The 24,508-nt window shown below is 58.5% G+C and overlaps 4 protein-coding genes across 4 annotated transcripts; 3 read left to right on the forward strand and 1 right to left on the reverse strand.

Moving 5' to 3' along the window:
- Positions 1-94: 94 nt before the first annotated feature.
- On the forward strand, positions 95-1,001 carry C8Q71DRAFT_881545 (cytochrome P450; the record flags this gene model as incomplete). The annotated part of the gene is made up of 3 exons (XM_047928487.1): positions 95-377; positions 432-633; positions 689-1,001. Coding segments are annotated over 3 exons (798 nt in total), but the record flags the coding sequence as incomplete, so codon positions are not given.
- Positions 1,002-5,226: 4,225 nt separating this feature from the next.
- Positions 5,227-18,516, forward strand: C8Q71DRAFT_910579 (fatty acid synthase). Its single transcript, XM_047929098.1, has 22 exons — positions 5,227-5,388; positions 5,578-6,898; positions 6,952-7,255; positions 7,306-8,707; positions 8,757-9,686; positions 9,739-10,577; positions 10,632-11,496; positions 11,550-11,645; positions 11,695-11,896; positions 11,946-13,574; positions 13,626-14,688; positions 14,738-15,444; positions 15,494-16,004; positions 16,061-16,141; positions 16,192-16,402; positions 16,452-16,558; positions 16,608-17,022; positions 17,074-17,261; positions 17,313-17,400; positions 17,456-17,834; positions 17,886-18,190; positions 18,252-18,516. Exons 1-22 carry the CDS (start codon positions 5,320-5,322, stop codon positions 18,288-18,290), a joined length of 11,751 nt encoding a protein of 3,916 aa, XP_047774676.1. The 5' UTR covers positions 5,227-5,319; the 3' UTR covers positions 18,291-18,516.
- A 101-nt stretch (positions 18,517-18,617) lies between these two features.
- C8Q71DRAFT_781203 (Nucleotidylyl transferase) lies at positions 18,618-19,849 on the reverse strand. Its single transcript, XM_047924871.1, has one exon. The coding sequence runs from the start codon at positions 19,658-19,660 to the stop codon at positions 18,674-18,676; it is 987 nt and encodes a 328-aa protein (XP_047774677.1). The 5' UTR covers positions 19,661-19,849; the 3' UTR covers positions 18,618-18,673.
- Positions 19,850-19,942: 93 nt separating this feature from the next.
- Positions 19,943-23,687, forward strand: C8Q71DRAFT_291938 (DEAD-domain-containing protein). The gene is made up of 11 exons (XM_047917593.1): positions 19,943-20,020; positions 20,067-20,108; positions 20,183-20,223; positions 20,283-20,356; positions 20,414-20,506; positions 20,565-20,667; positions 21,426-21,712; positions 21,774-22,014; positions 22,068-22,353; positions 23,318-23,463; positions 23,533-23,687. The coding sequence occupies exons 1-11, from the start codon at positions 19,978-19,980 to the stop codon at positions 23,554-23,556; spliced, it is 1,380 nt and encodes a 459-aa protein (XP_047774678.1). The 5' UTR covers positions 19,943-19,977; the 3' UTR covers positions 23,557-23,687.
- Positions 23,688-24,508: the final 821 nt, after the last annotated feature.

A 24,508-nucleotide genomic window follows, 5' to 3' on the forward strand; every position in this document is an offset into this window, starting at 1 on the left:
AAAATCCGTGAGGCAGTGAGACATGTGAGGTACAAATTAGACTGGTGAGGCCGTTTGAGGCCGTTGAGGCAAGGTGCCACTTTCCTGATGGAATGCGCCCGGGAAGGGACTGACGCAAGGACGGTGGCTACAAGACAAGCTGCTTGCCTACACCGCTGGCACCATTCTAGAGGCGGGCTCCGATACTACCGCCATGGCCATAGCGACATTCGTGCTCTATATGCTTAGCTACCCGAACGTACTGCAGAAAGCGCGTGAGGAGATTGATGTCGTGGTGGGTGCAGACCGGATGCCGGACTTCGATGACGAAGAACGATTGCCGTACCTTGTGGCCTGTATCAAAGAGAGCCTGAGACATCGGCCGGGCATTCCGCTGGGTACGTCCATCCGATTTATTCTGCTAGTATATGATTTTGATGACCATTCTCTAGCTATACCACATGCGACGATCGAGGACGATTTTTACAAAGATTTCTACATTCCAAAGGGCTGCACAGTGATCGGGAACCTGTGGGCAATCCAGAGGGATCCCAATACTTTCTACAACCCAACGGCATTCATTCCTGAGCGGTTCTATGAAGCAGACAAACCGACTCGTTGGGACACTCGCCCGATATCGCACGAACGGCAGATGTGATTTATTATCCTTCGTCGACTCTCTGGTGATATACTGACTGTCCGACTTTAGTTATGCGTTTGGATGGGGTCGCCGCTTCTGCCCGGGCAGCCACGTAGCAGAAGCATCCCTATTCATCACCCTGTCTCGCATACTTTGGGGAATCGACTTCTACGCGCCGCTGGATCCGAAGACGAAACGACCGATATTGCCTGACATCGCGAACGAGGAGATGACGTGGAGCGAAGGCTTCGTTAGTGTGCCACACACTTTCAAAGCCGGATTCGCTCCACGGTCTGCCAAACACGCTGACATGATTCGCAAGTCTTTCAATGGGGTGCAGTCTGAGTGGCAGTTGTTGGGACTGGAAGGAGATGATCGGTGAAGTGAGGCTATCACGACGCCGCTACACATCATGTCGAGAAGGATAGTCATTGGGGATATGACTTGTACCATTATGAATAACAGAGCCGTTGTGGATTGCATGCGCAGAGGACAACTTGTTTACGTTCATCTCAGCACAACGACGTGATCATGATGTTCCGGGGCTCGGCATCGGATGCAACATACTAACCAGGGTTCAAGCTATGAATAGTGTTCGTTTCCTGTGTAAGTATATGAGTGGGCAAATATTCGAATTTCGGGGTCAATTTCCGATCCTCGGGGTTAAGACTGGGACTGGAACTCGGACGGTTCGGTTGTCAGTGGCAAATGAGGGTCCGAGGATTTTGAACTAACTTACATCTGCTGCAGATATGTTAGAAACAATGATTAGCGGTTACATCATACTTGCAACAACAGCCCAAATCAGAAGGACTGCTTGCTGGTGCAGTACAGTACTTCGTACACAGTAGTATGTATATATGTGTATGCAGCCCAACGAGCTCGCAATCAGAACACTATTTCTGAATGCGCACGTCAAGTTCCCTGGCGCTGGGCTATGGTAGCCAGTGCCTGCCCGTGAGCCTGCCTGGCAGCAGCCTCCCTTGCGGCGGGCTTGCTTTTGGCCTTGCCTCGTCCATATTCAACGCCTCCGACTACAGGTACTCAGATATTATCAGCATTCATTCTTCGTAAGTAAACGGGGTGTGAGACTGACCTCTGGCGACCGCGGTCCATGGACCCTGATGGCTACGCGGGACCCTGGGGATATCTTCCCATTCGAGCATGCCAAGGGCGGGGTTGGCCTGCAGTAAGTTGTTCAATTGCATCCTCCAGTCTGTGTGAGGATGTCAGACGGTTGTATACGGTGGGGGATGCTCGATCTCAATACATACGCGATCCGTTTTGGTTTGCCGCCATTCTTCGATGCGCCTGAGGCTTCTGTCTGCTGCTTGGGCGTTGGATGAGGTGTTGTCAGTCGTACATCCGCGTTTGAGCTTTTATACAGCAGATGGAGGCCAAGATGTAGCTCCGACGCACGTCTCTTGGACGCAGAAGCCGGAGAAGGGCAGAGCTGCATACTCCGAGTTGTGAGGCCGGCACGGTGACCAAACCATTTCTTCGTACAGGCTGTCTTCATGAATGCATGCGCCGAAAGGACCACAGGTGCGGTCATGTACGTTATCGACAGCGGCGTCGGGAGCTCGAGATGACGATTGCGGCAAGAGCTTCTGTGGCGAATACGCTGAGTGAGGCGCGGGGTGACCGACATATGCAATACAATGGGTGCAATCATTCCAATACCATTTGTACGTGGTCAGTACCGGGAACAAGGCTTGTTAGACGTGGCACGCACCGACGTACTGTATGTCTAGCTGTGGAGGAATTTGGACTCCAAGTCTCCGGATATTTGACCATGACATGTAGTGTCGAAGAGCACCCGGTCGAACCTACACAACCGGTATGATTTTACTCACCGACTGATATCCCGCACCCACTCCGTCAGCATACCCGCAGTTTGCGTATGTCCCGCGACATAGACAAATTACCGTGGCCAGGACCTGTAGGCGTCCAAATGCCCGGGGCCAGTTCATGAGATCGTGTGACTACGGACCTGTCACCTATGGATCCACTGTGATGGCGGCTTCGACCGGAGTTGCCAGTGACATGTAATGCATACCACAATGGGCCAGCTAGAAGAGCTCATCTTGTTTCAAATGAGTGTGGCTCAAATGGTGTGGTGGACGAGAGACTTACGAAGTTTACGTGAGGAGGCAAGATTCAAGTTAGGCCCGGAGACCAGGCATGGACCGATATGACCTGTCAATGTACTCCGCACCATTTAGAGTACCGCTAGTTCGATCGAGTGAAGGTCATCAGTTATTCGCGGGTACACGCTTCCGTATTCAGGTAAAGTGACAATCCCTGCCCGTTCAATTTGACCGACCAGCTTGAAGTCCGGCGTCCTTTGACACCCCCGTGTGGATTGTCTTGAACACATGGTGGCGCAATTGTCCTCAAGAACCGTGTTCATCTAGAGTGACGCACTGGGAAAGTCATAGGGGTAAAGCAACGCATAAGTTCATGTCATGGCAGACGGACAGGCGCATGGTACTATCTCAACCACAACGCGCAGGTGGCGGTGGCTACCTGGTTATACTACGCGGATTGGTCGCGGTTGATTTGCGCCACACGCACCGTTTCCCGCGTCTATCAGGGCGCTCAACCTCGCGCCCTGCCACCGGTGCGTTCATGTTTTAAACCTCCTTTGCCTAGCCCTCTACGGCTGTAGGCCAAGAGCATGGCTGAAACATCTCATAATATACTCAGAGTTTTATGAAGATGCGTGGTAGGACAAAAAGAAAGGCCTACGATGGCCGAGGGGGACTGTTTCTGAGGAGAACAAACAAAACCAAACATGATCAGTGCACGGTCACGCTTGTCACGGCCACAGCTCGCTCCGGTGGCTGGGCACAAGCTTTGACTTGGTACTATGTCTTCTCATTCATATACGCCCTCGGATTTTAGCGAGCCCCTTTTCACCGAAAAAGTATGTTAAGTACTTGCAGCAATCGACAACCACTTTGAAGACCGCATCGCAGTGGCAGACTCTTAGCGCCCGTGACCTCCGAAAGGGCTTCATCGAATCACTCCGCACAGTGCGAGTATGCAGCCGGACATGAGCAAACAGAGATTCATACACCTTCCATTGCGTTTCTAGGTGCTTAACTATCTCCACCTAACTTGCGAGACGGCCGTGGCGTTCAATTCGAATCGCTTTGGCCCTCCTAAGTCGTGGGAAGAGCGTAGCGCTGAGATGATAGCGCGCGTGCAACGCACAATTGAACCGCGACCAATCCGCGTACGTTACCTGGTCTCGGCGTCTATGACAGCCACAGACGCGTTTCAGTGCATGTCCGGCCCGGGCCCGCGCGTTGCGTCGACTTCGATGACAAGCACTTGAAACGGACAGGAAAGCTACTGCAGAATTGCCGACACGATCTGCGACTTGGAGAACTCTAGGTTGCGTTGCATAAGAGGGCTTGCCACTGGCGGCGCGGGGGTGCTTTCACGACTCGAAACTGGGCCTCTGCCGCTACATGTTGGAACGGCGGGAGTTTGCCTCATTAGTTGTGTAAGCAGAACCGACGGCTCAGCAGAAGTTGTCTTGAGAACGGTGTTCGAGCAGAACGTTGATGTGGAACTCCCCTTTACTCTCCGTCTGCGTAAATGCACTTGCTGGGGCGTGGCTCGGATAATCACGCATGGTCGCTTACCTCGTACATGCGTACTACATGCGTGTACGGACCCGAATATGACCAACGCGGCCACGGAGTCGGGTGTTGCCTCCGAAGAATTCTCATGAACTTGACACACCTCTGCATCACGCCACGCCCGAGTTTATGGGGAAGACACTTTGAAGACAGTGTCGATGAACCTCTACTTGATACTACGCCGCGCCTATCAACCCCAACACGGCGACAGTGCGAAGTAATTTGTCAGTGCCCCAGCAAACGACATCGCGAGATTTTGAGGGCTATGGCGTGTTCATACCTAGTTAGCGACATGCTCGTGTTACATGGAAGGTGGGGCATTACTGTGCAGAGGGCTCGAGGGGAACAGTGTCGCACTCACTGTCGTCGAGGCGCCTTTGGTGACAGGCAGTACTTGGAATGCTGCTTTGCTCGGACCGCTGCGCGTCAATGCAGTCAGCACTGTGTACGTTATGTAGGATCGACGAGCCACGCTCATGCAAATCGGGAGCACCGCCGAATCAATGTCCACCCTACGAACACGTCTCGATTCGGTAATGCGGTTTCTATACTCGGCCATCTTCAGCCACTCCGCTATCCTCTGCGATTCAACGCGTATCCATACAGCGCCAGATACGTACATCTCAGAAACACGGCCTCCTCTCTCCCAGCGACTGTGCTACTAGTCGCTACAAAGTTCAATTGTGAGGTCTTTTGGTGGCCGCACAAGCTACAAGGTCGTGCACCTGGATAACTGTAGAGAGCTCTGTATAGCCGATACGCATACGTGTGAGCGTTGGGATCCGTTGATACACCCATCGACACCGTCACGCCCGACCTCTCCGTCGTGGTTCAAATTTTGATGTACCGCCCCCCTGTTCAGAGATGCTCCCCTCTGGGGCACGGGCGCTTGCACCTACCTAATTTGGACGTAGATGCGGAGAAGGAAGCGCCCATAGAGATTCTTTGGGGCGAGGGACACGTTGGGTTTTTCGTGCCTCTTCAAAAGTCCGCGCGACGGACATTCACCCTATCCCTGTCTCTCGACTCCTGAGGACACTGCCCGCCATGTCCCCGACCGCTGCTTCGTGCACCAGCACGACGCGCCCCATTCTCATCCAGTCGGGCCCCATTAGAGTGAGTGTTCATCATCTCCTCGCGGTTGTGTAGGACGTGGTTACGTGAGGCATGCGCGTCGTCACCCGGAGAGGGGTCGGAGTGTAGCAAGAGCCGTCTAAGGTATACCATCGTATGCCCGCGACGTGTCACGTCCTTCCAGCCGGCGAGCCCACGAACGCGTATGACTGACTGTCTGCACCGTCTCAGGTGTCCATCCCTATCTCCACGGAAACCAATGAGTGGACTGCTGCCGAAGTCCTCCGCGATGAATTCACCCACGACGATACACTACATACCCCCACGCAAATTGAGGACGTTCAGCAGGCGACCATAGAGCTCTTCGCCCGCTTCCTGCGATCCGTCGCGCAAAACGTAGACGCCGACTGCCACCGCGCCGCGATTCTCTGCAAGGCAGTCAACCACTTCACCTCAACATACTTGTCCCAGCAAGACGTGCACACCGTCGCGGCGGCTCTCGACGTAGACGTGCGCAAGACCGTGCTTTCGAGCTACTTTCACGCTCTTGGAGCCCTAGAGGAAAGGAACGTCGCTGGCATCACATACGCACCAGCACCCGCGTTGTTCACGACGCCCGACGCGTCAATCTACGCGCTTTTCGGTGGACAGGGGACGAATGAGGTCTACTTCGATGAGCTTCAGTCTCTCTACGACACGTACACGCCGCACGTTTCGTCATTCCTCGCTGAAATGACCAAGGTCCTTGATCCCCTCATGGAGGGTCTCGAGTCGTCAACATACTACACGCACGGTCTGGACGTCATGTCCTGGTTGACTGGCGCTAAGCCGCGCCCGCCGACCGCGTACCTCGCGTCGGTTCCCGTGTCTCTGCCTCTCATCGGCCTCACGCAGCTCACCCAGTACTTGGTGACCTGCCGCGTCGCGCGTATCAGCCCCGGCGAAATGCGCGAGAAGCTCCAGGGCGCGACTGGTCACTCGCAGGGTGTCGTTTCCGCCGTGGTCGTTGCGGCGTCAACCAGCCTCGAATCGTACTTCGAGCAGTGCCGGAAGGGAATGAAGTGGCTGTTCTACTGCGGCTACCGCGGACAGCAGGCGTTCCCCGTGCTCGCGCTCGAGCCGAGCATCGTCCAGGACGCGATCGAAGGCGGCGAGGGCGCGCCGAGCCCCATGTTGCTCGTCGCGGGGCTCGCGCTGAAGGACCTCGAGAAGCATGTCCAGAGCACGAACAAGCACCTCCCCGCGAACTCGCAGCTCCGCGTGTCGCTCCACAACGCCCCGAAGGCCTTCGTCGTCACCGGTCCTGCGCGCGCGCTGTACGGCCTCGTCACGCACCTCCGCAAGGTTCGTGCGCCCAGCGGGCTCGACCAGAGCAAGATCCCGTTCTCGCAGCGCAAGCCCGTTTTCTCGGTGCGCTTCTTGGTGGTCGGCGTGCCGTACCACAGCGAGTACCTCCGGGGGATGACGGAGAAGATGTTTGAGGAGGACTTGGGAGGGGAGGAGATGTGGACGAAGGAAGACCTGGGTATGGCGGTGTATCACACCGAGACCGGTGAGTCGTGAACCGCACCCTCAGAGTGTCCACTTGCTGAGTATTGTCGCTAGGTTCTGATCTCCGCGAGCTTACAACGTCCGTGACGTGCTCCCTGGGCGAACAGATCTTCACGTCGCCCCTCCACTGGGCGAAGGCGACGAACTTCCCCGAGACAGCTACTCACGCTATCGACTTCGGTCCGGGTGGTCTCAGCGGCGTCGGTCCCATGACCGCGCGTAACCTCAATGGTCGTGGGGTCCGTGTCATCGTCGCGGGAGACAAGGCGAAGGGTATCGTCGAGTTGTACGACGCGCAGACGGTGAAGAACGAGGAATGGTGGAGCAAGAAGTTCATGCCCGGTCTCGTCAAGACGAGGTGAGTTGACCTTGTATGCGCCATCTTTTTCAGTTCTGACTGCTCCGTAGCGACGGCAAGATCCACCTCGACACCCCATTCTCTCGCCTTTTGGGCAAACCGCCCATCATGGTCGCCGGCATGACCCCTACGACTGTCAAGGCTGGTTTCGTCAGTGCCGTCCTCGCGGCCGGCTACCACGTCGAGCTTGCGGGCGGGGGCCACTACAACGCCAATGCGCTTCGCGCGAAGGTCGCCGAGATTCAGAGCAAGATTGCCGCTGGTGTCGGCCTCACTCTCAACTCGCTCTATATCAACCCGCGCCAGTTCGGCTTCCAGTTGCCCCTCTGGCAGGAGATGCGCCGCGAGGGGTTGCCCGTCGAGGGCTTCTGTGTCGCTGCTGGTATACCCAGCACGGAGAAGGCCGCGGAGATCATCGGCGGTCTCGATGCGGCGGGCATTCGCCACGTCTCGTTCAAGCCCGGCTCCGTCGACGGCATCCGTCAGGTCGTCAATATCGCCGCCGCGAACCCCAATTTCCCCATCATACTCCAGTGGACGGGCGGCCGCGCGGGTGGTCACCACTCGTGCGAGGACTTCCACCAGCCGATCCTGTCGACGTACCACTCCATCCGCCAGCACAGCAACATCTCTCTCGTTGCTGGCTCGGGCTTCGGTGGTGCGGACGATGTCTGGCCGTACCTGACTGGTGACTGGTCTGTCGAGAAGTTCGGCATGCAGCCCATGCCCTTCGACGGCTTCCTCTTCGCGTCTCGCGTCATGGTCGCGAAGGAGGCGCACACGAGCTCGTCCGTCAAGGACCTCATCGTCGCCGCGAGAGGTGTCGATGACGCGCAGTGGGAGGGTACGTACGCGAAGGAGACTGGTGGTATCCTCACCGTCAAGTCCGAACTCGGCGAGCCGATCCACAAGGTCGCCACGCGCGCGGTCAAGCTCTGGAAAGAGTTCGACGACACCGTGTTCAAGATGCCCAAGGAGAAGCGTGTGGCGTGGCTCAATGAGCGCCGCGCTGAGATCATCGCGAAGTTGAACAAGGACTTTGCGAAGCCGTGGTTCGGTTGGAAGAAGGACGGGAGCGCCGTCGAGGATATTGCGGACATGACGTACGAGGAGGTCGTCCTCCGGATGATCCGCCTCATGTACGTCGAGCACGAGGAGCGCTGGGTCGACTTGTCGCTCAGGAACCTCACGGGCGATTGGCTCCGCCGGGTTGAAGAGCGCTTTGCGGGCATTGACCGCGGATCGAAGGCGTCGATCCTGCAGTCGTACTCTTCCCTCGACAAGCCCGACGACTTCGTCAAGCTCTTCTTCTCGACGTACCCTGCAGCCACCGAGCAGCTCTTGGCCTCAGAGGACAAGGCGTTCTTCCTCGCGATCTCGCAGCGTCCCGGTCAGAAGCCGGTTCCGTTCATTCCCGTCCTTGACGCCAACTTCGAGGTCTGGTTCAAGAAGGTACGTTGATAGTTTCGTGGTGAGGGATTGCAATTGACGTTCTGGGTAGGACTCCCTATGGGCTGCTGAAGACATCAACGCCGTCTTCGACCAGGACCCCCAGCGTGTCTGCATCCTGCAGGGCCCAGTCGCGGTCAAGCATGCGACGAAGAAGGACGAACCCATCAAGGAGATGCTTGACAACATCACCGCAATGCTCGTCGAGAAGCTCTCTGAGCGGCTCTACGGTGGCGACCTCAGCCGCGTCCCGACTGCTGACTACCTGAGCACCAAGCCTGCTCCCCTCTCGGAAAGCGTCGTTGCGTCGCTCGGTGTCGAGCGCTCCGTCGAGGCCGACAAGATCACATACTCCGTTGGAAACACCCTGCCTGAGGTGTCGACCTGGCTCGAGACTCTCGCTGGGCCCAGTCAGCACTGGCTCAGGGCCCTCCTCACGTCGACGACTATTGTCCAGGGCACGTCGTACATCGACAACCCCATGCGCCGTCTCTTCGCTCCTCGTAGGGGCCAGAAAGTCGTTCTCACCTTGGTTGGTGGCGTTCCTGCGTCCGTCGCTCTTTACGGCGGGGCCCGCTCGTACGGCCAGCACAAATCCGACTTTAAGGCCGTCGAGGTCAAGTTCGACCAGGCAACGCAGGCCATCGACGCCACGCTCTTCGAGGACCGCCGCGACACCTCCGTTCCTCTGTATTTCAAGTTCCTCTACAAGCCGAGTATGGGTTATGCCCCGATCCACGAGATCGCTGAGGGTCGCAACAAGCGCATCAAGGACTTCTACTGGCGCCTCTGGTTCGGTGACAACGAGGTGCTCCCGGAGATCAATCTCCGCGAGACTTTCACCGGCCCCGAGGTCACGATTGAGGCGAACGACGTCGAGACGTTCTGCGCGGTTGTCGGCAACGAGGGTGAGGCATTCAAGACTGTCAGGACCGAGCGCGTCGAGGCTCCCATGGATTTCGCGATTGTTACGGGTTGGCAGGTAAGGCAGAGTCATTCTGTGCGACTTTCGTGGGGTTCTGACATTTCGCCAGGCTATCATGAAGGCGATCTTCCCTTCCGCAATCGACGGCGACTTGCTGAAGCTTGTTCACCTCTCGAACGGCTTCCGCATCGTCGAGGGCGCTGAGCCCCTCAAGGCCGGCGACGTTTGCAAGGCCGAGGCTCGTATCGTCTCCGTCACCAACAGTGACGCCGGTAAGATCGTCAAGGTCAAGGGCGTGGTTAAGCGTGAGGGCGTGCCGATGATTGAGGTTGTGTCATCATTCCTTTACCGCGGCCGGTACTCCGACTACGAGAACACCTTTGAGGTCACCGAGGAGCCGGATTACCTCGTCGAGGTCGCCACCGAGGCCGACGTCGGCGTGCTACAGTCGAAGGAGTGGTTCGAGTGGGACGACGAGTCCAAGCCGCTCCAGGCCGGGACTGGTCTCATCTTCCGTATCCGTTCAGAGGTCACTTACCGCAACAAGACGTGCTTCAAGACCGTCTCCGTCTCTGGCGACATCTTCGTCCGCGACCAGCTCAAGCGCCTGGTCAAAGTCGGCTCGATCGACTTCTTGCAGGATGACAGCCGCGGCAACCCCGTTCTCGCATATCTCCAACGCCACGGTAGCCAGCAGGGTTCTCCGAGCCCATTGGCCAACGAGGGCTACACTATGAGCCAGTCGGGCACTACGACGTTCGCTTCGCCTGCAACGAACGAACCTTACTCCAAGATCTCGGGCGACTTCAACCCCATTCACATCAACCCCTACTTCGCTGACTTCGCCGCGCTCCCCGGCACGATCACCCATGGCATGTGGTCAAGCGCGGCTACGAGGCGCTTCGTCGAGACTGTCGTCGCTCAAGGCAGGCCGGATCGCGTTAAGGCGTGAGTAGTTGTTCTCTGTATCAACATGGTCACATTGCTGACCAAAGCACACAGCTACGATGTGGCCTTCGTCGGTATGGTTCTGCCGCAAGAGGAGCTCAGTGTCAAGGTCAAGCACATTGGCATGCGTGACGGGAACATCGTCGTACGCGTGGAGACCACCAACTCCCAAGGCGAGAAGGTGCTCGAGGGGACTGCCGAGGTCGCTCAACCGAAGACCGTGTACGTCTTCACTGGCCAAGGCTCCCAGGAGGCGGGCATGGGTATGGACCTGTACAACAATTCACCTGCGGCGCGCTCGGTCTGGGAGGCTGCTGATGCTCACCTCACTGCTGTGTACGGGTTCTCCATCGTCGAGATCGTCAAGGACAACCCGAAGGAGAAGACCATTCACTTCGGTGGTATCAAGGGGCAGGCCATTCGTCAGCGCTACATGGACATGACCTACGATACGATGGACAAGGACGGCAACGTCAAGACACTTCCTCTCTTCGGTGACATCCACGTTCGCACTCAGCGATACACGTTCAGCCACCCCACGGGTTTGCTTTTCGCCACCCAGTTCGCTCAAATCGCTCTCGTTGTTACCGAACGTGCCGCGTTCGAAGACATGCGCTCGAGGGGTCTGGTCCAGAACGGTGCCCCCTTCGCTGGCCACTCTCTGGGCGAGTACTCTGCGCTGGCGTCCATCGCCGACGTCCTTGCCATCTCCTCTCTCGTCGACATTGTGTTCTACCGTGGCATTACGATGCAGCGTGCTGTCGAGCGCGACTCGCAGAACCGGTCGAACTACGCGATGTGCGCAGTCAACCCGAGCCGTGTGTCTAAGACATTCACAGATGCCGCGCTCCGTGAGGTCGTCGACGATATCGCGCAGAAGACGAACTGCCTCCTCGAGATCGTGAACTACAACGTCGAGGTAAGTACGGTTGAACAGATTGCCGCTACTCTCTGAATGACGTTGTGTACTAGGGCCAACAATACGTCTGTGCTGGAGAGCTTGTTGCTCTGCAGACCATGACAAATGTTCTTAACTATCTCAAGATCGAGAAGATCGACATTCAGAAGGTAGGGCGACTTCAATGTTGTTTTCGCGTGTACTGACAGCATGTCGCAGTTGACGGAGAAGTTCACGATTGATCAGGTGAAGGAGATGCTCGGCGAAATCATCGACTCTTGCTACGCGAAAGCCAAGCAGCAGCAGGAAAGCGAGGGTTACATCAAGCTCGAGCGTGGCTTTGCTACCATCCCGCTCCCTGGCATTGATGTGCCTTTCCACTCGCGCTATCTGTGGGCCGGTGTCATGCCCTTCAGAACCTGTATGTAGCTCACCTTTCGTCGATTGAACCACACTAACGTTTTCACTAGACTTGTCCAAGAAGATCAATCCCGCGCATCTGAACCCGGACACTCTCGTCGGCAAGTACGTGCCCAACCTTGTCGCGCAGCCCTTCGAAGTGTCCAAGGAATACGTCCAACTTGTGTACGACCGCACGCTCTCCGCTCGCCTGGACAAGGTCCTCCGCAAGTGGGACTCTGAGGAGTGGGGATCTGCTGCGCAGCGCCAGAAGCTCGCATACATCATCCTCGTCGAATTGCTCGCCTACCAGTTCGCGTCGCCTGTGCGCTGGATCGAGACGCAGGATATCTTGTTCATTCGCTATGACTTCGAACGCTTGATCGAGATCGGCCCGTCGCCGACTCTCACGGGTATGGCCACTAGGACGCTCAAGGCGAAGTACGAGGCCCAGGACGATTCCGTCAGCCACATGAGGGTGATCCTTTGCCACGCTAAGAACGTCAAGGAGGTGTATTACCAGTTCGAGGATGAGCCGGAAGCCACGGAGGCTCCAGCAGCAGACGCTGCACCTACGTCCGCGGCCTCTCCCGCCGCTGCGCCTGTTGCCGCCGCTGCACCTGCACCTGCAGCAGCCGCTGCCGCAAGCGTGGAGGACGCGCCACTCAAGGCCATCGAGGTGTTGGGCGTCATCGTTGCTCAGAAGCTGAAGAAGCGGGTCGATGAGATCCCGCTTTCCAAGTCCATCAAGGACCTCTCCGGCGGCAAATCCACGCTCCAGAATGAGATACTTGGTGACCTCCAACTCGAATTCTCTTCAGCGCCCGAGAAGGGAGAGGAACTCCCCTTGGAGGAACTCGGCTCTGCTCTCGGTGTCGGCTTCGCAGGTAACCTGGGCAAGTACACGTCTGGTCTCATCGGTCGTCTGGTTGGCGGCAAGATGCCCGGCGGTTTCAACATGTCGGCCATCAAGTCGTACCTCTCCAAGAGCTGGGGTCTGGGATCTGCTCGTGCCGACGGCGTGCTACTGCTCGGTACAACGATGGAGCCACCGAAACGACTTGGATCTGAGGCTGAAGCAAAGGCGTGGCTGGATTCTGTCGTGGCCGTGTATGCTCAGCGATCCGGCATCAGTCTTTCGGCTGGCGCCGTTGCAGGCGGCGCAGGTGGTGCAGCAGCAGGACCGACGATCAACAGCGAAGAGTTCCTGAAATTCCAGGCCGAGCAAGAGTGGTTTGCGGCTCAGCAGGTAGAGCTCTACATGCGGTACCTGAAGCGCGATTCGCGGGCTGGAGAACACAAGTACGAGAACGAGAAGGTGAACGTCGCAGCCCTCCAGTCGCGCCTCGATTCTATCACTCGCGAGCACGGCGACACTTACCTCGACGGTATTCAACCCGTGTTCGACGCGCTCAAGGCCAGGCACTTCGACTCCTCTTGGAATTGGGTCCGTCAAGACGCGTTGCTCATGTTCTACGACATTATCTTCGGCCGTCTCACCACTGTCGACCGCGAGATTACAGCCCGCTGCATCCAGATCATGAACCGCGCCGACCCTGAACTCGTCACGTACATGCAGTATTACATCGATAAGTGCGACGCGACTCGCGGTGAAACCTACAAGCTCGCCAAGCAGTTCGGCCAGCAGCTAATTGACAATTGTCGGGAGGTCGTCAGCGAGCCTCCTCTCTATAAGGATGGTGAGTAACTTCTTTCTACGTTCCATGTGTCTGCTCATTATCCCTTCCTAGTCACGTTCCCCACAGCCCCGCATACCGATATCTCCGCGAAGGGTGACATCGTCTACTCCGAGGTCGTTCGGGAGAACGTTCGCAAGTTGGAAGCTTACGTCGAGGAGATGGCTAGCGGCGACACTATCACAGCACCGTCGAGCGTCCAGAAGATTCAGGATGATGTTCTAAAGCTGTGGAATGTCGTCAAGTCCCAGCCGGAAATTAGCGAAGAGCAGAAGAACCGTATCAAGGCATTGTACGAGGGAGTCGTTCGCTCTCTGCGCAAGCGTTCGGAGTCGCGTCCGCGTCCGGGTGCTCCTAGGACGCGTCGCTCGTCCTCGCAGTTCCTTCGTCCGCAGATATCTGGAATCGCATCCGTCTCCGCTGACAAGATTCCTCTTCTGCATTTGAAGCGCAAGGTCGGCACTACATGGGAGTACAGCAGCAACCTCACGGGCGTGTATCTCGATATCTTGCACGAAATTGCCACCTCCGGCACGAGCTTCAAGGATAAGAATGCTCTCCTCACTGGTGTCGGCAAGGGCTCCATCGGCGTCGAGGTTCTCAAGGGTCTTCTGTCGGGCGGTGCCCACGTCGTCATCACCACGTCGAGATACAGCCGCTCCACCGTCGAGTATTACCAAGGCATCTTCCAACGCTTTGGCAGCAAGGGCTCCGCTTTGACGGTCGTGCCGTTCAACCAAGGATCGAAGCAAGACGTCGAGGCACTCGTCGACTACATTTACTCCACGCTCGGCCTCGATCTCGACTACATCATGCCGTTCGCCGCTGTTCCCGAGAACGGTCGTGAGATCGACGGTCTCGACGACAAGTCCGAGCTCGCGCATCGCATCATGTTGGTGAATCTACTGCGGTTGCTTGGGTCGGTCAAGGTCAAGAAGGCGTCCCGTCACATTCTGACGCGCCCGACGCAAGTCATCCTTCCCCTCTCTCCGAACCACGGTCTCTTCGGTAACGATGGTCTATACTCTGAGTCGAAGATCGGCCTTGAGACGCTTTTCAACCGCTGGAACTCCGAAAGCTGGGGTGAATACCTTTGCCTTGCGGGAGCCGTTATCGGGTACGTATGTCGATCGCCTGAGTGGCTGCGTGACTTACTGTCTCAATAGATGGACTCGTGGTACCGGCCTCATGGACAGCACGAACATCGTTGCACAGGAGGTAGAGAGCCACGGCGTCCGCACTTTCTCCGCGAAGGAGATGGCGTTCAACATTCTCGGCCTGATGCATCCGCTCCTCTTCAGCATCACCCAAGTCGAGCCGATCTGGGCCGACCTCAACGGTGGCATGGATCGACTTCCAGACCTTGCGGAGATCACGACGCGCATCAGATTGAGTCTCAACAAGAAGAGCGAGCTCCGTCGGGCGATTGCTCGCGACAACGCTGCAGACTTCAAGGTCACCAACGGAGGGGAAGCTGAGCGAGTCCTTCAGACAGTCAATGTAACGCCGCGCGCAAATCACAAGTTTGACTTCCCTCATTTGGAATCCCTGGAGTCCCTCTCCGACGTGTCGCAGCTGCGCGGCATGCTGGACCTTGACCAGGTCGTCGTCGTGACCGGCTTTGCCGAAGTCGGACCTTGGGGTAGTTCCCGGACACGTTGGGAGATGGAGGCTCGCGGAGAGTTCACCATCGAAGGGTGCATCGAGATGGCCTGGATGATGGGTTACATCAAGCACTTTGACGGTCGCCTCAAGGACGGTTCTCTATACGTCGGATGGGTAGATGCCAAGTCCGGTGAACCCGTAGACGACAAGGAAGTGAGGAGCCGCTACGAGAACGACATTCTCAGCCACGCGGGTATTCGTCTCATCGGTGAGTTCTCCAATTTTCTCGCAGTCCCCGTCCGCTAATTTGATTGTAGAACCTGATCTGTTCCGCGGCTACGACCCGAAGAAGAAATCCTTTAACCAAGAGATCCAGTTGTCGCACGACCTCGAGCCCTTCGAGGCTAGCCAGGTTGAGGCTGACAAGTTCAAGTACGAGCACGGTGACAGCTGCGACATCTGGGAGGTTGAGGGTGGGCAATGGTTCGTCAAGCTCAAGCGCGGCGCCCGCCTTTTCGTACCGAAGGCCTTCAAGTTCAACCGCTTGGTCGCTGGCCAGATCCCTACCGGATGGGACGCAGGACGTTATGGTATCCCGGCGGATATCATCGCTCAGACCGACCGTACTGCTCTTTGGACGCTCGTGGCTGCGGCTGATGCGCTTAACATGTCCGGTATCACCGATCCGTACGAGCTGTACGAGCACATGCACCCGTCCGAAGTCGGTACTAGTATTGGCAGCGGCATGGGTGGTATGGAGAGCTTGGGCAAGATGTTCAAGGATCGTCGCGATGAGAAGGAGGTTCAGAACGACATTTTGCAAGAGACGTACGTCGTTGTTTTCGTCCCCGTTTGATTTGGTAGCTCACGATGGTCTTCACCAGCTTCATCAATACGACCGCAGGTTGGGTCAACCTCTTGCTCTTGTCGTCCTGCGGGCCGGTCAAAATCCCCGTCGGTGCTTGGTGAGTACTCGCTCAATTCTGAGACTGGCATTATGCTGACGGATTCTCAGTGCAACCGCGTTGCAATCCGTCGAGATCGCTTGCGATACTCTGCTGACTGGCAAGGCCAAGGTCATGCTTGCAGGCGGTTACGATGACTTCAGCGAGGAAGGCTCGTACGAGTTCGCCAACATGAAGGCAACCAGCAATTCCGAGACTGAATTTGCGATGGGCCGCGAGCCAACGGAGATGTCAAGGCCGGCGACCACTACGCGTGCAGGGGTAAGTTCATGCTGACTCGTGATGATATGGTGTCTGATGGTGTGTTCAGTTCATGGAGGCGCAAGGCACTGGTGTGCATGTCCTCATGAGCGCGAAGACTGCTCTGGAGCTCGGCTGCCCCATCCGAGGCATTGTCGGCTTCACATCGACGTCAACGTAAGTGGTGTCCCCTCATGGTGTTGACGCAACCTAACTCGCGATGTAGTGACAAGGCTGGACGATCCGTCCCTGCGCCAGGCCGCGGTGCGCTAACCATCGGCCGTGAGATTCAGTCGAAACACCCCGCTCCCATTCTCGATGTCGCGTACCGCTCCCGCCAGCTCGCCTTCCGCCGCAGGCAGATCTCTCAATGGCTCGAGAACGAACGACAGCTGCTCCAAGACGAGGTTGAGTTCCGCAAGAGCCAAGGCGCAGTAGTCGACGAGGAGCACATCGCTTCTCGCGTTGCAGACATAGAGCAAGAGGCCTCCCGGCAAGAGAAGGATGCATTGTCGACGTACGGTATGCTGCATGGAACAGACCCTCGGGTCTCTCCTCTCCGCCGTGCGCTCGCTGTCTGGGGTCTCACCGCCGACGATATCGGTGTCCTGTCCATTCATGGTACCGGCACTGGCGCGAACGTAAGTAGTATGACTTCCTTGTCGTGATGTGTGCTCACCAACTCATTGCAGGAGAGCAACGAGACTCACGTGTGGAACGACATCTTTTCGACCATCCACCGGACGCCTGGCAATGCTGTCCCCATCATGGCGCAGAAGAGCATCTGCGGTCACTCGAAGGGTGGCTCCGCTTCGTGGCAGCTCGCCGGTCTCCTGCAGAGCGTGCACAGTGGTATCGTCGCTGGCAACCGTAACGCGGAGTGAGTGACTCGTATCTATTGTGTTTACACGTGACTAACAATGCCTTGTAGCAACGTCGATTCACACTTCAAGGACTACACTTACCTCATGTTCCCGTCGAAGTCGATCCATACCGATGGCATCCGCGCAGGTATCATGGTAAGTCATTGAATCATCGCCTCATTCTTGTTCGGTCCTCATTTTGAAATCGCAGTCCTCCTTCGGCTTCGGTCAAGTCGGCGGCACTTGCCTCATCGTCAACCCACGGTACCTCCTCGGCGCGCTCGAGCCGTCAACCTACGCAATCTACAAGGCGAAGAACCAGCGGCGCGCGCGCCTCGCATACAAGGCGATGAGCGAGATGATGACCACCAACTCGCTCGTGCGCGTGAAGGAGGGCCCGCCGTTCACGAAGGAGATCGAGGCTAGCGTGATGCTGAACCCGCTTGCGCGCACGTCGTACAACCCGAAGACTGGCTCGTACGCGTTCTCGAAGCTCGTGACGGAGCCGCCCGTGGACAAGGCGAACGTGAAGGCGGTCACAGAGACGCTCGCGCAGTCAAGTGCTACTGCTGGCGTTGGTGTCGACCAAGGTACGCGCACTGCCAATACACTCTCATGTTCACGAGCTAACATCCGCGCAGAGCTGATCTCCTCGGTGCCCTCGTGGAACCCGACGTTCGTCGAGCGCAACTTCACCGACGCGGAGATCGCGTACTGCCGTGGCCAGCCGGCGCCCGAGGCGTCGTTCGCGGCGCGGTGGGTCGGCAAGGAGGCGGTGTTCAAGTCGCTCGGGGTGGCCTCGCGCGGCGCCGCCGCGCCGATGAAGGACATTGAGATCCTGCCGGACGAGGCGGGCGTGCCCACAGTTGCACTCCACGGCGAGGCGAAGGCGGCTGCGGACGCGAAGGGCGTCGCGAAGGTGCACTTGTCGCTGAGTCACTCTGAGGTGAGTTTTCCGTTGTCCGCCTTTCGCTGGCGTGAGCTATAGCTGATTGGTTGCGTTGCAGACTGTTGCGATTGCGTTCGCGCAGGCTTCGTCGTCATAAAATGCTCGCTCGTCGCTCGTCGATCCTGGTTGCTCTGCTCTATAGAGGTCGTTCGTCGTACTTGGTTTTGATCTAGATGATACATACTCGCTGCTGCTCTCTGATGGTACTCACTCTCGCATACATCTACACACATACTCGTATCCTACTACACTTACGTCGCGCATGTTGAATGTACTCACGCCTGGAATGGTTTCACGAACTAATGCATTTACTATTTTCTCTCATCCCGCTACGTCTGAGTCAACTTGTGACTGTCGAGATGTGCCAGTCCTCGACATGTGGTTCTATCATCGAAGTCATCGTTGGCCGCTTGCATGACCGCAGTCACCTTCAGCAGATATATTCAAGAGACCAGTAGATCATTCGTAGCAACAGCATAGCTAAGCACGGTACAAATCATGCTCGACTACGTACTCCGCCACCGCCGGACTGACCATCGCCCTCCACGCATCCCCGCTGCGCACGTCTCGCCTGATCGCTGTACTACTCACCGCCCTCAGCTCCTCCGGGATATCGACCAGGAGCACGCGGCCCTCCTCGGCGATCTCGCGTATCGCCGCCTTGAGCTTGTCCTCTTCCGGGTCGGCCTCGGGGGAGGCGAGGGCGCGGCGGGCGCAGACGACGCGCGCGTCGTCGCCGGCGGGGTGCGCGGAGAGGAAGCGGCGGAGGGCGGTCTGCATCGCAACGGGGGAGGGGTAGTACCGCGGGGCGAAGAGCCGCTCGAGGGTGTCGGTGCCGACGAGGAAGGTCAGCTGCGGGCGTGGGACGTCTGGGGAAGCGGGGGCGACGGGGGGTTGGGAAATAGGCGTGGATTCGGGGTGAGGAGGGGCGGAGAGGGAGGCTGGAGGGGCGGATAGGCGATGCCGTAAGTAGGAGAGGAGGACGGAGGACTTGCCCACGAACGTGGGTTCGTCTATGATCGCGACTGCGACGTTGTCGTGGGGAACACCGGGCGCAGCAGGGCCTCCGGGGGCCCCGTCGCTGGATGGGAGTAGCACGGCCGCGGAGGGCACGCGGAGGACGGCGCGCGCGAGGAGGATCATCATCGCGAGCCGCTGCGTGTGCGCCGCGTCGCCGGGCGCGAGTTGCTTGTCCGCGTTGCGCACAGAGAGCAGCAGGAGCTTCGCGTCGTAGTCGCCGCCGTCGGATGGGTCCTCATCGGAGAACGCGGGGCGCGGCGCGTTCGCGAGGGCGAGGTGGGCGCGCGAGGGCGGGTTGAAGGACGAGTCGAGGACGGCGACGCGGAGAGTGCCGTGCGTGGGAGCGGGCCGCGGGGGGTGGGGCCAGGCGGGGTGGGAGGCGTAGACGAGCTCGACGGGGGAGTGGCCGCCGCGGACGCGGTCAATGAGGGACGCGAAGGAGGCCATGGACGTGCCTGCGGGAGGCTGATTCAGTGCGCGTGCGGGGAAGGAGAGCTACCATGGTGGGCACAGACATGCACGGCTTGCGGCCGGGCTGCGAGGTCGCCGAGGCAAGTAGCGGGCGACGATGGTGGCAGCGATGGCGACGACGACGACGAGTCAGACGGCGAGCAGACGGTCGTCGAGAGCGTCGAGGAGGAGGAGGAGGAGGCCCGGCCATGCCTCGGTCATCATTGCGGCGCGCGAGCGAGATCGCGATCAGGCGGGCGCTTGTGTGTGTCTGTTCTTCGCGTCCGCCCAAATCGATTCTGTTTCTTGCAACCATGGAGAAGGACGCGGACGGATTCTACGCTCCAGCAGCAGCAGGTATGTTCTCCGCAATTACATCCCATTTAATCTGACACACGCACAGGGGCAGAGAAGAAGGAGGAGCCCGCCGCAGAGGATCTCGACAGTACGTCCTGCCTCCCTCGCCTCCGCGCGGTTCGATCGCTCCTCGGTGTTCACCCGCACGCGTCCCTTCCGCAGGTGCAGCGACAGATCTCATCAAGTCCTCCTTCGAGGTCTCGGTCAGTGCCACCGCTTTCCTCCCTGTCGACCTTGTTCGTGATGACCGGACGCCCCCCAGGTCACATTAGCCGACCAGCAAGCCGACCCGAACTCGCCGCTCTTCAGCGCAAAGACATTTGAGCAGCTTGGCCTGTGCGTCTCATCGCTCCTCCATTCCTTGTCGACGCGCCGTCTGACCGCCCGCCCCAGTCACGCTGACCTCCTCAAGGGGATTTACGATATGGGCTTCTCCAAGCCATCCAAGATCCAAGAACGCGCCCTGCCCCTCCTTTTATCAAATCCGTGTGTGCTACGTCCTACCCCCGTCGATACCCTGATGCTGACTTATTGCGTGGCCCAGACCGACCAACATGATCGGCCAGTCGCAGTCGGGTACAGGCAAAACGGCGGCGTTCGTCTTGACCATGCTTAGCCGCATCGACTTCACGCAGCACAAGACCCAGGTGAGTTTTTGCTTCTCAGTGCACTCGCGAGAGGCTCTATATCGTGTGGCGTCGGCTGTACTCGGATGCCCGCGTGGCTTTCCATTCATGCATGCATCTGCTGGGCAGCGGAATACGCAATGGCGCCATTACGTGACGCGGGAAGTTTGCTTGAGCACATGTGCAGAGTTGGGAAGTGGCCTTGCGACGAAGGGGCTCAGAGGCATCTGAACAACTACTCTTCGAGCGAATCGTCTCATCTTTCTCCGATGCTCGCTCGGGCGTACGTTACATGCGGGTTCTCTACAAGGTGCATCGCTGTGTGGGCTATCGGTTACCACACGGGGATGCGCTGCGATGCTCGGAGGCGACGGAGTAGAAGTACTGCTGCAGGGCCCTTGATCGCCTGTGTCTCCGCTCGTACGGGCACCATAGATCGCCCGTAGCTCTGCCCGACGGCCGTCGGGGATCACGACATTCGGGCATCATATCTCTGCGCCCGGATGCGAGGGCGTGGATGCCGGCATGCGTGCGCAGAGCGCACGGTGCCCGCAAGGCCTCGGGTACCAGCGCCTCAACCTCCGCCGCCGCATCGTGCCATCCGCGGCCCCCACAAAAAGCTTCTTGGAGCTCCTCGCAACGTATCGGCGCGCGTCCATGTATAGACCCGTCGTCAACATCGCGGATGCGCTTGGCACACCTTTCTCTGTTAGGCAACGGTTCAGGGCCCTCTCGACCTTCACCCACATATCGGACCCTGACTGACACCCGCATCGCAGGCCCTCTGCCTCGCGCCCTCGCGCGAGCTCGCGCGGCAGATCATGTCCGTCGTCGTCGCGATGGGCAAGTTCACGCCGGTGCAGACGGAGTACGCAATCAAGGACAACCTGCCCAAGGGCGCGTCGCGCGTGTCCGCGCACATCGTCGTCGGCACGCCCGGCACGATGACGGACCTCATCCGCCGCAAGGTCATCGACACCTCGGAGGTGAAGGTGTTCGTGCTCGACGAGGCGGACAACATGCTCGACCAGGACGGGCTCGGCGACCAGACGCTGCGTGTCAAAAAGTGCGTCGCGTCGCGCACAGACGCTGGACTGGCTGGCTGACTCGCTCTCGCGCGCGCGCAGCATGCTCCCGCGAACCGGTGTGCAGATCATCCTCTTCTCGGCGACGTTCCCGGACCACGTGCGAAGCTTCGCGTCCAAGTTCGCACCGAATGCGAACAAGATCGAGCTGAAGAAGAATGAGCTCACGGTGGACAACATTCACCAGTTCTACCTCGACTGCAAGAGCGAGGAGCAGAAGTTCACGGCGCTCACGCAATGCTATGAGCTCCTCACTGTTGGGCAGAGTATCATCTTCTGTCAGGTGCGTACGCGTTGTGGCCCGTGGCAAGTATGAAGCTGAATGCGCGCACGCAGCACCGACACACAGCGGACCAGATCGCACAGCGGATGACGGCGCAGGGACACAAGGTCGCGTCGCTGCACGGTGCAAAGGACGCGTCGGAGCGCGACGCGATCATCGACTCGTTCCGCGAGGGCCGCGAGAAGGTGCTCATCACGACGAACGTGATCGCGCGCGGGATCGACATCCTGCAGGTGAACATGGTCGTCAACTACGACCTCCCGCTCCTCAACGAGCGTGACAACTGGGGGAACAAGGCCGACTCCCGCCCCGACATCGAGACGTACATCCACCGCATCGGTGAGTGTCGCGCGTGTGCCGCCGGATGATGTGCTGGGTCTTTTCTTGTTCCGCTATTCTTGGGTCGTGCGTTTTGCGTGCGTGGCGCCGCTCTCGTGCGCATTACGTACCCGATCGTGGTCCCTCGCCCTCGGGGGCTGTCAATTCAGTCCCGCGCGGCCCTGGGTCCGGCGCGCGAGCCGTCCCATGCGCGGGCGCAGTCACTCGACCGACAGGGAAGCGGGCACTCGTGTCTATGATCTAAAGACAGAGCGCTCGCCGTTCTGGCGTGCGGGGCGGCGACGATCGCTCGAGATTGTTTCCGCCGCAGATCCTGGGGGGCCCTCCCCGCTTTGGCAGCCGCGCCTCTGGGCGTTCGTGGTTCGTGGAGGACGGGCCCGCGCGGTAATTGCTGCCTCGTTGAGTTTTCACCTCGACGCTGCCTCGCGCCTTGTCAGCGGGAGGGGCGGTGGACAGAGTCAGCTGTCGAGCTTGGGCCCGCACACCACCCTTCCGCATGGAACATTGCTGCGCCGGGTGCCCTCGAACGAGATAAATGACCGCCTCTGCGTCATGTCCGACATGGCTGGACGCTAGAATGGGCCACGCGGCAGATCTCACGCATACACATGACGCCCTTCCCTCGCCGTTTCTCTGGCGAGAATGGTGGGTAAAGGTCGGGTGGCTGCGGCCCCGACTGGAGCTTCGCCGAGGATGATTATCGAGAATGCTGCTCTACTATGTGTGGAGGATCACTCCGCGCCTAGAGCAGCCCCGCAAGGCCTGAATCTGCGGCGAGCCAATCTGCTTCTAGAAGGACGTACTACCTGGACCGCAGGACGGTGAGTGGGCCACGCATGAGCAGCCCTTTTCCCGGGCGATGCGCGCGCGTTTGGGTTTGGCTTGTGGCCCCGTCTATCTTCTATGTGTCGTCTTGTCGCGTTGGTGTGCCGTGTGCTCACGAGAAACTCCCGTGCGTGTGCAGGTCGGACGGGTCGGTTCGGACGCAACGGCACGTCAATAAACTTCGTTCACAACAAGCAGACGTGGGATCATATGGCGGAGATCGAGCGGGCGACCGGGAAGAAGATCGAGCGGATAGACACGGACAACCTGGACACGATGGAACAGGTCAGTAGCCCTCGTTTGTTATCCCCCGTCGCGCGAGGCACTGACCCGCCTGGACTTCTCATCTTGCAGCAAATGAAGAGGGCACTGAAGTAAACTTTGTACTCCGACCCGACTCCCCGCGCCTGTACCCTGTAGCCCCCATAATGCGCCCCTCGCAACGGATACCTACCAATATCGCTGTATACTCGCTCCCCAACGGAAACGTTTGTATGTAACCGCTTAGGACATTGGCCGCGGCCTGCATGATCAGCGGTGGCACCAGGCATGAGGTGTGTATCAGTCTGTCGAGCTGCCCGAGACTGAGGTAATCTATAGACAATGTGCTGTAATTGCCTTTGATTGACATGCGCGGATATGACGCCGGGCTATACATCTGATCACGCAGTCCGTGCCAGTCGCGTTCTCAAGTCGTACGGGCGTGTCGTTTGTCAATGTCGCTCGACATGTAATCCTCTAAACACGTCCGCGCTGTGCCTCGTGCTGACAGATGAGAGGAAGCGCATGTGTACGCACAGCGGGGCCGCTCTCGTGCGTCCGTTCCATCTGTGGTGCACTGTTCGTACTGTAGTGTGAACGGTGATGTGAGAGTGGTGTCTAAAGAGCTGTCTTCGCAAGCCGCGCATGTGTCCGGGCGCGTCCTGCTAAGTGCGGTATAGGCTCGCACCGTGGCAGTCAGTATATTCGAGGGCAGGGTGGGACGAAGCTCGGCAATGGCCAGCGTGCCTTGTGTTCAGCCTCCGTGGGTTCTTCCGGTGTGCAGCTCGTGGATCCAGCAGCTATGGATCTCGCTGCTCGCGGTCAGGGCTCCGGCCGCGCTGGAAAAGTCTATATTTCGTGCGTGTGAAGCGATGACTGCGCTGACACCCGCACGACCATGGCCATATCCGGGACGACGTCCTGTATACGCGGGAGGCGTGCGGTCCCTCGGATGAACCGCGATGGTTCGAGGGCCGTAATCATTAGATTCTATCACGCCGGATGACCGCGGCCAGCAGTGAGTGGACTGACGCGTTGAGAGCCAGGTGTCAGTGCTGCACTCACGCTC

This window comes from Rhodofomes roseus, assembly GCF_022264815.1.
Source record: "Rhodofomes roseus strain CIRM-BRFM 1785 chromosome Unknown C8Q71scaffold_25, whole genome shotgun sequence".
In the NCBI taxonomy this organism is placed as follows: domain Eukaryota; kingdom Fungi; phylum Basidiomycota; class Agaricomycetes; order Polyporales; family Fomitopsidaceae; genus Rhodofomes; species Rhodofomes roseus.

Excerpts from the sequence above, each read along its gene's own strand:
- C8Q71DRAFT_910579 (XM_047929098.1), top strand. The coding sequence starts at position 5,320 with ATGTCCCCGACCGCTGCTTCGTGCACCAGCACGACGCGCCCCATTCTC. Across the intron at positions 8,708-8,756 it reads TCGAGGTCTGGTTCAAGAAG|GACTCCCTATGGGCTGCTGA; the intron begins GTACGTTGATAG and ends CGTTCTGGGTAG. Across the intron at positions 10,578-10,631 it reads AGGCCGGATCGCGTTAAGGC|CTACGATGTGGCCTTCGTCG; the intron begins GTGAGTAGTTGT and ends CAAAGCACACAG.
- C8Q71DRAFT_781203 (XM_047924871.1), bottom strand. The coding sequence starts at position 19,660 with ATGGCCTCCTTCGCGTCCCTCATTGACCGCGTCCGCGGCGGCCACTCC.
- C8Q71DRAFT_291938 (XM_047917593.1), top strand. The coding sequence starts at position 19,978 with ATGGAGAAGGACGCGGACGGATTCTACGCTCCAGCAGCAGCAG. Across the intron at positions 20,021-20,066 it reads CTACGCTCCAGCAGCAGCAG|GGGCAGAGAAGAAGGAGGAG; the intron begins GTATGTTCTCCG and ends ACACACGCACAG. Across the intron at positions 22,354-23,317 it reads GACGTACATCCACCGCATCG|GTCGGACGGGTCGGTTCGGA; the intron begins GTGAGTGTCGCG and ends GTGCGTGTGCAG.